The sequence below is a fragment of the Coffea eugenioides genome, chromosome 7 (assembly GCF_003713205.1).
Source record: "Coffea eugenioides isolate CCC68of chromosome 7, Ceug_1.0, whole genome shotgun sequence".
Taxonomy (NCBI): domain Eukaryota; kingdom Viridiplantae; phylum Streptophyta; class Magnoliopsida; order Gentianales; family Rubiaceae; genus Coffea; species Coffea eugenioides.
This window is the reverse complement of record NC_040041.1, coordinates 474,227-489,993: the sequence shown is the minus strand read 5'-3', so window position 1 is coordinate 489,993 and position 15,767 is coordinate 474,227. Positions and strand designations below refer to the sequence as shown.

General features: G+C 37.6%; 3 protein-coding genes across 3 annotated transcripts; 1 reads left to right on the top strand and 2 right to left on the bottom strand.

Moving 5' to 3' along the window:
- The first annotated feature begins 227 nt into the window (after positions 1 to 227).
- On the top strand, positions 228 to 2,464 carry LOC113778155 (uncharacterized protein At2g23090-like). The gene is made up of 3 exons (XM_027323448.1): positions 228 to 523; positions 766 to 806; positions 2,165 to 2,464. Exons 1-3 carry the CDS (start codon positions 451 to 453, stop codon positions 2,282 to 2,284), a joined length of 234 nt encoding a protein of 77 aa, XP_027179249.1. The 5' UTR covers positions 228 to 450; the 3' UTR covers positions 2,285 to 2,464.
- A 1,121-nt stretch (positions 2,465 to 3,585) lies between these two features.
- LOC113777755 (casein kinase II subunit alpha-2) lies at positions 3,586 to 9,298 on the bottom strand. The gene is made up of 10 exons (XM_027322945.1): positions 8,842 to 9,298; positions 8,300 to 8,429; positions 7,300 to 7,494; positions 6,211 to 6,368; positions 5,790 to 5,880; positions 5,502 to 5,567; positions 4,938 to 5,020; positions 4,453 to 4,516; positions 4,283 to 4,351; positions 3,586 to 3,866 (listed from the first exon to the last, which is right to left on the bottom strand). The coding sequence occupies exons 1-10, from the start codon at positions 9,147 to 9,149 to the stop codon at positions 3,807 to 3,809; spliced, it is 1,224 nt and encodes a 407-aa protein (XP_027178746.1). The 5' UTR covers positions 9,150 to 9,298; the 3' UTR covers positions 3,586 to 3,806.
- Positions 9,299 to 10,467: 1,169 nt separating this feature from the next.
- On the bottom strand, positions 10,468 to 15,306 carry LOC113778237 (ribonuclease III domain-containing protein RNC1, chloroplastic). The gene is made up of 5 exons (XM_027323562.1): positions 14,386 to 15,306; positions 13,278 to 13,482; positions 12,303 to 12,503; positions 11,564 to 11,650; positions 10,468 to 11,377 (listed from the first exon to the last, which is right to left on the bottom strand). Exons 1-5 carry the CDS (start codon positions 15,198 to 15,200, stop codon positions 11,051 to 11,053), a joined length of 1,635 nt encoding a protein of 544 aa, XP_027179363.1. The 5' UTR covers positions 15,201 to 15,306; the 3' UTR covers positions 10,468 to 11,050.
- Between the last annotated feature and the right edge of the window lie 461 nt (positions 15,307 to 15,767).

Sequence of the window (15,767 nt, the reverse complement as noted above, 5' to 3'; positions counted from 1 at the left end):
GGGCCCAAAGCACAGCTCAAGTACCTCTAGCTGTATACACATGACATGTATCTAACCTTATATACATTCTTATCCTTCTCTAAATAGTAACAAATCTAGCGTGGCAATTGTATGCTAAAAAAAAATAATTCCTGTCTCTCCAAAGGAAAGGGCAAATGGAAAAGAAAAGCCAAATTTCATTACTGCCCTCCTCAAAAGGTGAATATTACCTCTGTATGTATATATGTGTATATTACAGGTACAAGTGATCCGAGTTTTGCCGAGTTGAAGTCGACGGTGTATGGTGGCGCTTTTGTCCGGCTGTCGCATAATAATTGATAGGAGTCCGCCGCTGCGTCTGTCTTCTGCACTGTAATTTCGGATCAAACTCAATAAATTTTCAGAGGAAGGACATTTTAGTTTCCTCTACTTATCCTTTTCCACGGTTCAGACGATTACTACAATCGAAGAATGGGTGGCGGCAACGGTCAAAAGTCCAAGATGGCTCGCGAGAAGAACTTGGAAAAAATGAAAGGCCCCAAAGGTGGTATCTTTTTCTTTTCTTTTCTTTTTTTAATGCTCATTTTGGTTTATCAACTTATTTCTGTCGCCGAAAATAATGGAATATGAGATAATCAGTTCAGGTTTTTCCATTTAATTTCGTCCAAGCTCAATTCTGCACAGATCACCTAGATAGTTCCGGAGGGTTTTACGGCTTCTTTTTAATGTTTCCAATTTTGGATTATTAGCTGTTTGTTAATCCACGCAATTCTACGGCATTGGCAGGAAGTCAGCTGGAAACCAACAAAAAAGCGATGAATATCCAGGTATTTTTTCTTTCCAACAGTTGCTACTGAACAGAAATGCGCTTAGAATTTACTGACTAGTTACTAGTTACTACTACTTTTTACTTGAAAAGAGAAATATTTGATCTAATTGAAGGTGTCTGGAGCCTTTTCACAGCTGGTGGGGATTACCTTTCTTTTTTTTTGGAGTGGGGGTTGGGGAGGCCTCAGTAGGTAATAGGCATAATATTCAGTAAGTGCATTGTTTTGTTAGTTGATTCTCTGTAGTTGTCCATCATGGAATAGTGTTGCATTACGTGAATGAAGTTTAGGTTGGGCCTCGACGCTATATGGTAATTCAAAGAAAGTCTCCTAGCCTTCAAGGACTTCCATTTTATTCAGCTAGGTTGGTTTCTAATGCTATGTGTATATTTATGGAAAGAAAGTGCCTAAGGCTTCATGGAAGGACTTATCTTTGGATCAAACAGATATGTTTGAAGACACAAAAGGATACTATGTGATGTTATTCAAACATGCCCCCGCCTGATAATTGTCAGTTGAATTATTTGCAAATCAGTTCATTGAGATATACGGGATTTATCTTCGTTACAAGAAACGGGAAAAAAAAAAGTAGAAAAGGAAGAAGAAGGTTTAGTCTTGACTGGGTTCGTATCCCCACTGTAAAACTGCAACATACTACGATATGCAGGAGAATAATTTGTAGTGACTGGTTGGAGCTGAAACACAAACATGCTGGTTTATTGCACAATTTATTCTTCAATGTTGAAAAGATTGTTGGTACAACTTAGCCTTAATGAGGTGGAAATGATCTTTTTTTTTTTTGGGTAGTTTTCCATTGTCCTATTCTTCCACCTTCCATCCTTCCATTGCTCTCTATTTTTTGTTTTTTTTTCAGTTTCTCATGTCATTGTAGTGGAGGGATTTAAGCCACCCACAAATGTGGAAATTTACTTATGATAAGCAGCAAGTCTTTAGTTGCACATTTCACTTCAGCCTGGTGTTACGTTTGAAGTTGGAGGTACTTTGCGATCGGGCTTTGTCTTCATATGCGAAGCCTTTGACATGTTTCTACTTATGCCAGAGCATTTGCATTGTCCCATTACAATTTACAAAAGAGGACCTCATCATGTTTGCGAAGCTGGTTTTTGAGTATTGATATGTACATATATACATACCTACATACTCACACAATATATATGTGTGTGTGTATATATTTCTATGACGTCTTTCACAAAGGAACATATCTTTTTTGCTAAAGCAAATGTTTTCATTTCTTATAGCATATAGCATATATTATCTATTATAGTTTGTGTCAACATATTTTGCGGTGATATAAATATATTTTATCACAACTAATTCTTTCTAAATTTTGAATCCAGTGCAAGGTGTGTATGCAAACTTTCATGTGTACCACATCGGAGGTGAAGTGTCGGGAGCATGCGGAAGCCAAGCACCCAAAAGCTGATGTTTATGCTTGCTTTCCACATCTCAAAAAATGAAGTAGTGTCTGGTTCAAATTCTTTCGTTGAGGAAAAGGATATAGGCTGTTGCCTGCAACTTTAAACTGCCTTCAACATCTATAGTTTATATGTAAAAGTGTGTAATGCTTCATCTTTTGTATGATTGATTGTAAGACCTCATATAACCTGATTGGATGGTTATGGGCTGTTTTACATAAATGTTTAAAAGGTGTCATGTTTCTTTCGTAAAAACTCTCTCTATCGGTAATTAAGCTGGAGGTGGTGGAAATTATGGATTTGCCTCTCCTTTAGATCCCTAAACATTTGATGAAAAAGATTCAGTGAGGTAATTATTCCAGTGACCAATAACAGAGAAACCACCTAGGGTAATTACCTGATTACATGGTAAAGTGGTGGCTTAGATGTCAACTTATTGCATGATGGCTTAGTTCTTGATGTAGATTTATTAACCTTCCTGTTGACCGTGCACTGGATCTTTACATTTAGTCCCAAATGAACCATAGATATATAATATTGACGAAATAGTTAGGGCTTCGACTAAGTTCAAAACAACAGGGTCTACTTCGGGCTTCCGCTGTTTCCCATTGTGGTTCCAAGGACAGGAAGTTGACGGGAACGCTCTAGGAGAATTAATGCTCGCACGTAATGTGATGGCAATGGGACGAGTGTGGTGAGCGCTGATCCGGACTGCGGACAAATAGTTGAGTTTGCTGCGCAAGATGAGAATGCAAAGCAACCATTCCTGTAGGTGGATTGGCCGAATTTTACAATTTGTAGTCCAAATTTAACTTTAATAATTGTTTTAAATGCCATGCGTGCCTCGCAAAACAGCATGAGCCATTGGAACGGTTAAAATAGCTATGACCTATCGAAGGATCCAACAGCAATCATTATGAACTTTCACTTTCATTTTATCAAACTGCGGGGATGAGTTTACAAGGATCTGTTAAAAGTTGGCGTTGGATTTTGACGGATCAAGGGGCTACCATCATCAGTTGACGATAATACCGACACTGCAGATACAGCTGCGTCCGGCATCTGAATAAAGATCATCAACTCGGGGGAAATCAGATTCCTGCAGCTGCAACTGAGCTTTTACCACCAGCGACTCTTCTATTAGCAATAAAACCTTCAAAGCAACTCCCAAGTCATTTGAATCTTTTTACGACTCGTTACAAAGCTTGGAGCAGGCAGCTATAAAACAATCCACTGTCATGTCAAAGCAAATCTTAAGATTATTTAACCGCATGGGTGAAATATATCATTTAACCGCATGTCAAAGCAAATCTTCATTCCACCAGATATAGGCCTTTTGAGTCTCTGATGAAGAAAGGTATGTTACATTTCAATCAATGTCTATCTGGTACAAATACAAATGTCGACTAATTGATACAAAACCCGTATGGTCACACAAATTATCCAGTCCAATCTAATCCAACTGCACCAATTCCAGATATTCGTTTCTTATAGACGATATGTGCCATCGTTCTTCATGCACCTGCTCCTATTTTTGATAACACACCAGTGGTGACCAGTCAGTCTACTGTGGTCGCAGCCTGCTACTTTCTGCAGCCCTTACTTGCAAGAAATATGGATGGGCCTGAAAATAGTAAGAAAAAGGTGTTTACATTTTAGTTTGGCAGAGGAATGCCTTGCCAAAGGAATAGCTTAACTAACATTCTACCCTTGGATAAGGTTTAAAAAAAAAATGGATAAGAATGTGAGAGCAACCGAATTTCAATTTACCTCAATGCTGAATGATTGTTCTAAAATGAAACAATTCTACATGACGTTAAAAGCTAAGACAACTAGAAAGGTACGTGAAAATTTTAAAACTTAATGAATGTTCACAATAACTTTTGCTTATAATTCAGTTTCCTTGAAAAACCAAACAACACTGAACTTTTTCACAATAACGCAAATAAATATATCCAGGAGGAAATATGAATCTGTTACAGAAAGACGTGGACATCGACAAGGAATGAACCGTCCAATCACGAGGCCATTAAGAATTACCATTGCTTCTCTTGCCGTAAGCCTGTCTTGATGATCGTAGCGAAGAAGCTTGTCAAGAAAATCAATAGCCTGCAAACATAGTAATTCGATTTAGTTAACATAGAAAACGATAATAATTCTGAGTATAATATCAAGCCGCTTTATCATTTCAAAGGGTGTTCAGGAAAGACCTCAGGTGAAACTAGATGCTGATTATCTGCATTGATAAATTTTGACCAGGGCTTCCTGCTGTGTCTATCAACAGTGAATGCAGATGACCAATCATCACACAATAGTAAAATCATATCATAACCAGTAAGGAAAGCTACATATCTGGAAGAGCTGGGAACCAGTGGACCAAAAGATGTTTTACTTATATAGCATGATTAATTGCTTAGAAGTTTGTCAGTTCTAGACATTTTCATAACTTATATAGCATTATCAATAGGCTACAAAAAAAGATCAGACTGCGAGTAGGAGAACAATGAAAAGTAGCTGAGAAACTGTTCATTGCCAGCGAAGGGAAGGTTGCTTCCAATCTGCAGCTCCACAAGAGGCAAGCACACATTGGGCAAAAACCAGTAGCAGTATAGCAAAAGGGAAAGGAGGACACACACAGACACCAAAAGGAAAAAAATGGAGGGCAAAAAAAGAGAGGAGGAAGTGTTTGATATACCTCCCAACAAGAGTTTCAAGTTGGGGATCAAGTTCTAGATGATATTTATGCAAATATGCATTTAATTCATCTGTTCCAAGAACCTGAAACAACAATTTACAACCAGCAACAGATTAATTACAGCAAACAATTACTTTGGTATGTCAAATTTCTCAGTGAACTACGAAAATGCCACCCCCACCCCAAAAAACCGAAAGAAAAAAAAACATAGGGCCTGTTTGCAAAGGAGTAATTGGCCAAGTTTGTCTCCTACAAGTTTTTTAACAACTTTAGCTACAGTAATCTTTAAAAACTTCTCAAAAATTTTAAAGTACAACTTAAAAAGAAAGAGAAGAAAAAGAAAAGTTTTCCATCTTAAAAGAGAAGAAAAACTTCTCAAAGTTTTTTTAAAAAAAAAGAAATAGAGGAAAAAAAAAAGTTTTCCGGCTTAAAAATTTTTCCTACACCTTCTACAGTAAGCTACAGTAAAATTTTAAACAAACACTCAAAAAACTCATTTGCCAAACAAGACCATAATTTAAGAGCTTTAAATTATTTGTGCATGCAACACAAAGAGCTGATTACCTTTGCAATTTTCACAAGCTGATCCTGGTTGTCATGACCATAAAAGAAAGGTTCCTTACGAAAAATCTAGAAAGAAAACAAACAAGTGTGATTATACATAAAGGGGGAGCGCCAAAAAGTTCTAACTACACATTATAATGCCCATTCTTCACACAAAACTCTGCACCCCAAAAAAGAATACCTTCACGCGAATAACATTTTATCCTAGACAAAGAAAGCAAAGTGGAATAGAAAGAATTCCTTCAAAATCATAAAAATGTGGAATTAGTTAGGCTATAAAGTTCTCACCATTCCAGCAAACATGCAACCAAGGCTCCACATATCCAGAGAATAGTCATAATCTTGCAAATCAACAAGAAGTTCAGGCCCCTTGAAGTATCTGACTAACAAGAAAAAAGACTCTTAACCTTTCCGCTCAACGACTTTCACATTTTAATTATTTCAAAAAGATTTCCCAACACAAAAGGTTAAGGCTTTGTTGAAGTCATGTGAAAGACTGACACAACTAAAAAAGGAACTGATCCAAAAAAATAATTAAAAAAAATAAAACTATTTTTCTTCTTCGATCAAGGGTTAAAAGGATTCCTTGCATTTCTTACTCATCCTTGAGCCAGATTAGCACTCAAGGGTTACCTACATTAAGAAAACTTAACCCTTTTAACATATTTATGTGCGCTCTTACTCTTGAAAGGAACTAATTAGCTCGTACCTTGAAGCCACACGAACGTTATACTCCTTGCCAGGGTGATAAAACTCCGCGAGGCCCCAGTCTATCAAACGAAGTTTGCGCAACTCATGGTCTATCATAACATTATGAGGCTTCACATCCCTATGCATTATTCCTTGTGAATGACAGTAATCCAATGCCTGAATATCGATTGCAAGAGAATAAGCCACTTTATGCAAATCTTAAATTAAAAAAAAAAATAGCAGTTACAACTTGGAGAAGATACTCAATTAATCATCTTCCCCTTAATGCAAAATTTTAGCCCAAAAAGGTTGAAAAAAAAAAAAACTTTATCCTCCCCCCCAGGGGGTTGGGGGGTGGCTGAACCTAGAAAAGCATACAGGAAAACCAAAATACCCTTATCTCAGACATGAAAAGAGTCCCATAATGTTTATCAACATAGGTTAAAGCAACTAACAGACATGAGACAAGGTAAGTAATCATGCCTGTCTTAAAAACATTCTATCTATCCACAATTGCTTAACACTGAAAGACACAGCTTAGTTGAAAACATCTTAAGATAGGTGTTTTCCATAGAGCAGAATATTTGAGGGAAGTGAGGTTAAGAAGTGTGACATCCAGACAACTAAGTCACTTTTTGACACAAAACTATACCTCCACACCCCTATTCTCACTCTTGTCAATTTTCAAATTCGTACCTTATCCAGCAAGTGACCACGAAACCTAGTGCCTAATAGTGCACCAATCACCAATACCCCCAATTCATTCAATCATAGCCACAAGCTTGGCCTCTGTTGTGCATATTCTTGTGATAAGAGAAACAATTTCCCAGTAAAAGTGTGCGAAAAGGTATGAGCTTGAGAGAGAGAGAGAGAGAGAGAGAGAGAGAGATCAAACTTAATTAAGAGGGCACTCCATCCTAAGCATGTTTTAGTTGATTTTTACTGGAAAAAGTTTGATGCTGGAAGTTTTCAATGTCCCTTTTACAATTTCAAGAATATTTTAAACAATCTCCAACAGATGATGTTTGCTTTGTCCCATGCCTCTTAAATGAAATAATTTCATGTCAAAACATCAGAAGAAACTGGTAGCTGAGAATGAGACTATTACCTTTAGCAGCTCATAAATGTAGTATCGTATGTCGTAATCTGTCAATGTTGGATACAAAACCTTAAAATCTGTACTGTTGACATACTCAAAAATCAAGCTAGGAGTTTTTGAGTGCTGATCTCTAACGATATCCAGTAGCTTGACAATATTTGGTCCCCCACAAAGATTCTGCAGAATCTTGATCTCTCTCTTTATCTGCACCACATGACCACAGACAACAAATTAAAAAACAAAGTGTGTGTTTTAGCATTGGTAAATCAAGAAACCATCAATAATAAAGCAAAGACAGATTCCTTCACACTGTATGATAAGTCCCATCTCTTTCAGAGATTGAGGGAAAAAGGAATACTTCTTTTTCATATATGCTAAGATTCATAGCGTGCCAAGAGAACCACTTATGGAAGAACTAAGTCATTAAAAGGCTTTTCGTTCGTCCACAAATTGGGGGGGAAAGATAGCAATTTCAGACTGACCTTAAGCCTATGCTACTCCTATAGCTGAGCAATCACTCTGGAAAAAGGCTTCAGCAGTATACAACTAAGAGAAAGCGACATCTTTACTTTATATTATTATAATAGAAGGATAGACTCTAATCAGGGCGGAAGAAGACCTGGATTCTCCCAAAATTGCATAATTGAAAACTATCGTCTCAGTCACTTGCTTTAGAACAGGTACCCGTAAGGGTTGAAGCTAACCCCATGATGATGAATAAGCAACAGGAGAAGGATGTGTCTACAAATAACATTTTGCAACACTGCCATACAGGGATTTACACAGTGCACAGTGCAACACTACTCAACTCATGCAAAACTAACATTACTAGTACTAAATTCGTTTTGACCTTCAGATTGCATTCACAACAAGAAGACAACCAATCATTCATGAAACCAATGTTGGTCGTGTAGTGCCTGATTGTTTTAGAGGTGAACCAAGACTGACTATCGTATCCAATCATTTCTATTAACCAGCCTCAAAAGCAAGCTAAAATTAAAAATCTCACCTTTTTCTTCTTCACAGGCTTCAGGATCTTAATTACGCACCGCTCATTGCTGTTGACGTTTATCCCCTCAAAAACTTCACTGTATTTTCCCCTCCCAACTTTCCGAACAACTTCATAGTCATCTTGATCACTGGCAGAATAGTACAAAGACAGTTAAAACCGCATAAAAAAAGCTCATCTTTTTCAGAAAACCATAATGCTGTCACTAATTCAACTTCACATGCAGGGTATTCGTGCGGCATCTGTCATAGTTTCATACCATTCCCCAATTTTACGCAGAAAATTATAATTAGCAACCCAATGCATTCACCAATTCAAAATTGCAAATAACTCATCTTTGTGCCCTAATCAAAATCCTTAAACACGCAATATAATCATGACAAATAACCATCACAATTAACAATCCTAATCAATCATATGACTAAATTGGACTAACACCAAGATTTGGGGGAAAATAAATTTAGCATAATTGTACTAATTAGCAAAAAAAAAAAGGAGCATTAGGTTGAATTGATTAAGAACGGAATGAACGTAAAAATTACCCCCACTGAACAGTGAGAGACTCGTAATCCCAGTATTCTCTAGGGCGAAGAACATTAATGTCGGCGTAGACTCGGGATTTGGACATAATAGCTGAGCTGCAGATCCTTGATGATTCAAAGAAGTCGATATCAATCTTATTAAGGGCGTCGGCTGCTGATAAGATGGCGTGAGCTGTGGAGTTGGCCGGAAAGGGGCAGCGCAGACAAGGAGGGTGTGCAAGGGGTGCACGGGAGACCACGAGCACGGCAGACACTAGCAAGACGCGAAGAAGGTTTAGGGATTTGGAGTGGTTGAGCACATGGTTCATGTGATTTCTTGCCCCTAGACAACCATTAGAAACCAAAATCGAGATGGGTCAGAGGTAGCCGGAGGAGTTGGGGAGCTGATGGCCTGATGGGTGGTGGGGCATTTGGAAGCTGGTTTTGTTCTGTTTGCTGTGGAATGAAAAAAAAATATCTTCACATGGGTCATGGTCGGTGATAAAATGGACCATCTACCATTTAAAGGTTCTAGTACGGGCTCTGTACGTATTTGATTAATTTACCCTATTTTGAATTATTATCTTCCTGTTTGCTTTTAGATTTAAGATTCTAATTTTGTATTTGTAATAACAAAAAATATCGTTTGTTTTTCAAGTGTTATTTTTTTTAAATATAAGATTAATTAAGAAAAGTAAAAAAATTTAAGAGAGGATAAACAAAATTAAATAAAAAAAGTATATAAATACAAGAAAAGATAATAATCATTAATATGCGTGGATATATATGATGGTTTAAATGAATACTAGGTGTGTTACTGGATATTTTAAGAATACTCGTTAGAAAAACTCAAAAAAAAAAAAAAGATTCAAAAAAGGGCACTAAGAGCCCTCATGTAGCCACTTGGTCGATCTCACTGATTACTACTAAGTAGTTTTGAATGTTCAAGTGCGTTTGGATAGTGATTTATTTGCATTTTTTATTATATCATAAATACATTTTCAACAACTTTTTTATCTTCTCATCTATCTTTTTAACATATATACATCACATTAAAAAAAAAAATAGTGTGCTACATTAATTTTTTTTTAGAAAAATACGACTATTCCAAATAATCTCCTATTCAAATACATAAACAATACAAATTTGATCTCAAATGAATATTAAATTACAGAAATTTGACTTTAGCTTGATCAAACTTGAGCATTAAAAAAAAAAAAAAAAAAAAACTTGAGCATTACACAAATTTGGGTCATGGCCCGATCAAGCTCAAGTTCAACTAAATTCATGAGCTTAAGCAAGCATTGAATTCAAAACTAGTGATAGCGTGAAGAATGATATTAACTTGAATTTTAGTATCTTATTTGCCTCAAGAATGCCAAAATCTCTCTGTCAATAATATAATAGACAATGAAACCACCATGTGAATTTTTCTATTACTTTTTACATTGCAAAACCTTTGATATGATGGGCTGTTCCTAGTGATAACGAATGGTTGCTTCACATAAATTGCCCTCCACATCAAGCGCCAATCACAATTTGTTTTCTTTTTCCTCTTTCAATTTTTTCTTCTATTGGGACTAATGGCAATATCCGCTGTTAATGGAATTGTGAAGCATGATGTCTTTTGATACGCATTCCATTGGCTAGTTGATGAATCAAGCACCATAGCATAACCATATACAACAAATTCAGTCAGGTTGGCGTTAATGGAAAGAAATGGATATTACACGTTAGGGGGTTGAATGTGTATATGGTAGCAGAGAAACATCATTCCATACACTTCAGAAAACTACCACCATATTTGCATTACATATACAACCTCGCATAGGTCCAAAAAATCTGTTGCTGCTTCAAAGGACTGCCCACTGGGACCGAAACCCTTCATGCAAAGAAGTTAGCAGTAGGCTTCTTACCACTTCCCCGTTCAAATGTTCTACCGTGGCATTCTATGGTGGATTTGCACTTTTTAACAGCGGAATTTCCATCTGCCAGCCCTCCATGATTACATTGTCTCATAAGCAGAACCTCCAATTTTCACGCATCTGACAACCAGACGAATGTTTTTCTCAAGCAAATGCATCCAAAAGCTCGTGGCACTAGCTAATCTGAGTTGATGCTGAAACTGAATATGTGTACACAATGTGTTTATTCTCGTGATTTCACCGGCCAACTTTTGGATGGAAAATTAAACATTGTAACTGACATGTTACAGTCTTTTCGGTCAATTTCACAAGTTTCCTACGGGTTTTGGTTGGATCTGCTCAAAGTCAAAAACCTCAAACATCAGGCGTCGAACATCGGGCTTCCCATAGACAGCATATGAAAGCCCGTGGATGGCTTGTTGAACAGATGTAGTAGCTGGATTTCTCAGCCTTCTATTTTGTTCATAAGCATCTTGAACCTGTTCACTATAAATGATGAAACGGTGGAGATACTTCTCTCTCAAGTACCTACCACAGAACTTGTTCATCAGGAGTCGTCGGTGCTTCTCTTGTATCCATCCCCCAGGAGCATCCAGATGTTTCATCAGCAGCTTCTCAGCCATTACAAGATCCTGCAGGACATATTTGGAGTGCATAGTGAATTTGTAAACATTGAGCTCTCATTCCACTCTTTCCCATCCTAAAGCATGAACTCCAAGCAATAAAACTAATTAACAAATTGAGAGGGGGGGAAAAATCCAACCGAACTCCAAGAGAGATGGGCTGCACACTGTCACATGATGGAAGATATAATCTACCTGTATCTTTTGGCCAACATATTCTAGCCTCTCAAAGCAGAACCGTGGATGCTCGAACTTGTATTTCGAGGGGTGCAAGAAAGCAAGCTGCATAAATGTATTAAAAGAAAATATCCTTTAAAGACCAAAAAAGAGGCAAATGCTTTGTTTAGAATCTGCTTCAAGTGCAGTTTCAAAAAACACACAAGAAAACTGGAAATGCATGGTCTTAAGCTGTCTGATGCACGCATAGCATAGACAATTCTAAGATTACTGCTGATATTGAGTTTGCACAATAGCAAAAAGGTTTTGATTTGAAGGTTATTCAAATATTCAGAAAATATTCTTTCTTTCAGAAAAGGTGGAGGCATTGTCTTCAATGAGGTTATATTTAGCCTACAGATCTGTTCACAACAGCAGGAAAATGAGCTTGTATTTACTGATCTTTCAGAAATGAATCATTCTTTCAGAAGGGGTGGAGGCATTATCTTCAAGGAGGCTATATTTGGAATACAGTTTTGTTCATGAAAGGAGGTAAATGAGCTTGTATGTAGTGATCTTTTGCAGAAAATGATACTCATGTATCCAATATCAGCCAAATCTTTTCACTTTTTTTTGTGGTGGTTTTTTTTGGGGGGGGGGAGAGGGGGGAAACCAAAAGGTTACAGATGTACCACTTAAGCCAACCCAAGTTACCCAGAAACCCTTATACAGAGCATGCTATGATTGAGGGGGGAAAAAAGCCCTTCATAGCCAGTACCTGTAAACCAAGTCCAAGTTCTATATTCCTGGCTTCAGTGATTTCAGGAATCCTGTCAGGCATTGTCAAAGGATACCCCAGTATTTGCATGACTTGTGGCCTACTATCATAATCCCATATATTGCCACGGAACCGATGCATACCAGGTGGAACACATGCCCTGAAAAGCCTTGGATGTGCAAATAGAGCGTCTTCTGGTGGCTGTATCATACAGATTGAACATCATTTTACAGCCCAACAGAATTTATGCAAATATCTTTAAAACAGTAATGGTATGATAATAATAGAATCAGAAACGATTAGCTCCACCTTAACCAAAAATTTGGAAATGAAAATCAATTCACTTATCCTAACTAGTAAAAAGGTAAACCCTTTTCAAGCTTCAAAGATGGTTCACAACCTTTATCTGAGCTGTTGTAAAAATTTTTAAAATGCTGGACATTTTGACATGGAGAAGACACATGAAGTAGCATCCTCCCTAATTTACTACAGTTTATGCAGTAAACATCATATGGGCAGTAGGCCCCTCTCTTTCAGAAGAATTTTAGTATCATATGTTTGTGAGATCAAATGAACGCTGAACAACAAATAAGGGAATTTAATATAACAGAAGGGAAATACATATTTCCTTCCATATTTGTTGAATGTAATGAGTGAATTGCTATAAGAATCCAAACCAGGCTAAGAGGCAGTGATGAAACCAATCATCAGTGGGGAATTGTGGTCGAATGAATATATTTATCCACAGCACATAAAAATTTCAGCCAAAAATGTACTTGCATAAAAGCCTGTATTTTAGTTATTCTCTTCAAATGGGATCAATACTTTCAAGGTCAGAAGGACACTCAAAAATTAGTCTAGAGATAACTTGAATATTGCACAAGTGTCTCATATCATAACATCAGGAAAAATGCTCAGGCTATTTGCTGCTTTCTATGTTGTGACAAGAGCATAGAACACATAGATGAAGCTTACCTTATACGCAGCAACATCTTGCCAGCTTAGTTTTCTGCCTTCAAATTCTACAGAGACATAGTCAACGTCTTCAAGTGTTCTCCTAAGTTTAGGCTGGCAATCTTCAGCCTCGGGATCCATTCCAAATACTTCAAAAAGAACACGATAAACCTCTGGCATGCCAAAGCACAAGTAGATTGCACCAAACAAAGCCCAAAATACAGATCTGCCATGAGAAATTTATAAGTGCATGTCAATTACTGAAATAATTTATTCACCATTGGATACTATAGAAAACAACAGACGAGTTCATTAAAGGGTGCAAACTCATAGAAATATTTGCCAGCAATGTCCTAATAGAACAAAGTGAACTATTATCCATGCTAAATCAGTCAAACTGAGAGAGGATAACCAAGTATTCTAGCCACAACTCAAGGACCTTCATAAGGCGCATATGCTCACATCATAAAACAGAGATATATAGGGTCCTCAAATTAGAGTCAGCTACCTCTGAACCAAAGTAATCCAATCATACATCAACACATGACAATTGTCAACTTCCTGTTGCCATTAAATCTTTTGCATTTACCCATGACAGTAGGACTGACACAATAAGCAATAATATGACAATCCAAAAGCAAAAATCCTCCTTTATAGTCTCTTTCTCCCCCATAATTTTCTTTCCTTTCTCCAACAATTAATAGGATTCACCTTCCAGATATCCAACTTCACCATCCTTTCCTTTTAACCAATTCCTTCTTTCCTTGGTTTAAGAGTTGATAGGATTTTCCTATAGAGGAGCAATTTGCTATGGAGCATATGGAAGCAACTTTTGGCAACTGATGAAAAGTGGGTTTTTAACTAATAATCAATATGAACTCGTCTTTCACAAAATTTAGGAGGCTTACTTTGCATGCCGAGGATAATACCATAATTCATGAGAAATGACAACAAAATGATCCATCATTCCTATGAGAAGCCCTCAGGCCAGTAAAATTTCAGCCCTATATACCAATAACTTAACTGTTGAAGTACACGTGTATTGATTCCTGAATTTGTAATAGCTAAATAAGCACTCGAAGTAACATAAATGGTCAAAACAATACGAGAAGCAAGATCACATGCTTACTTCACGGGAGGCTCTCTTTCCTTTCTTTTCAACTTATCCATGTTATCATAGGGAAAAATCAGATTCTGCAAGCTAGCAGCTCTGATCCATTTAGGCAGAAATCTCTTCCCAATCATAGCATACACTCTCTCCCGCATTGGACCGGGTGATTCCCTCGGATACCTCTGCAAGAAAAACTCGCACATAGCCAATTCGAGAACATACTGCCCCAAGAACCCCAGCCTCGAATGCCCTGACCTCACATGCCTAGCTTTACTCCTCTGACATTGTGGGTACTGAAAAGCTAGATACAACAGAGTATCAAAATGCCTTGCAGGGTTATCATCCCCAAAGCTATCTGATGGCTCAAGGGGATACCCAAGAGCCTGTTTGGCCTCAAGCAAGTACTCATCCATCCAAGTTTTATCAGCATTATTAAGCCGGGAAGAGGGCAGGCAAGAACTCAATAAAGGGAAGGACTTTAGTGATAATTGTGGGCTATTGAGAAATCTTTCAGCTAACCTTTTATCATCTAACGGGGGTTTGAGTATATATCTTTTAGGGGGCAATTTTTTCTTTGGGGACACTACTTTTTTCCTCTCTGCTAGTTCTTTGAGAAGCCTTTGAGGGCTGTTTTGTGGGAGCTCTTTAGAGTCTGCTACGACGGCTAAGACTTTGAAATTTGGGGAGTTGAAGATTGTAATTCTGGGAATCTTGAGGTGAATTTGGATGGGAAAGGGTGAAGAAAATGAAGATGAAAAGGAGAGGTCAGCCGTATGGTGGGGTGAGTGTGGATTTGAGAGAGGCTTGAAGGGCGTGTAGAGCTCCATTGCCATGGAAAAAAAGAACAAAGACCGGATTATTATCAAAAAAAGAGTTACTGGTTTTTTAATTTGATGGTCATTATCAAGGGGGTTTTTGCAGGGTTTGAGGGAGGTTGCTGAAGGGATAGGGAGGTTGCTGAAGGGGATAAGGTGACAAAAATGCAAATATCGAGCGCTTGATTACTGGAGTAAAAGATATTTCTGCAGGAAGAAAACTACATCCAGTCTTAAAAAAATGGGTTCAAATGCAAAAATCAAGTGCTTGATAACTGGGTCTCAGGTCCATTAAGTGATGGGCTTAAAAGGAATCCAATCCATTCACTAGCCCATCATTCTCCCGTTTTAAAAGCGCAGATTGATCAGGGATTTATTTTCAAGAATTCTGTTAAGCCATGCCATGCGTAACCAGTCAAGCATACAAAAGTAGAAGCTTAAATTTGTATGCCAAGTACTTGTTCTGTGATCTTATGAGGACGATTTCATTCTTCATTCATTAGACCCCGTTGAAAGTCGCATAAGCAATTGAAACAGATCATAATAGACTGATTGAAGACATGGGATGGCGCCCCCACGTGAATG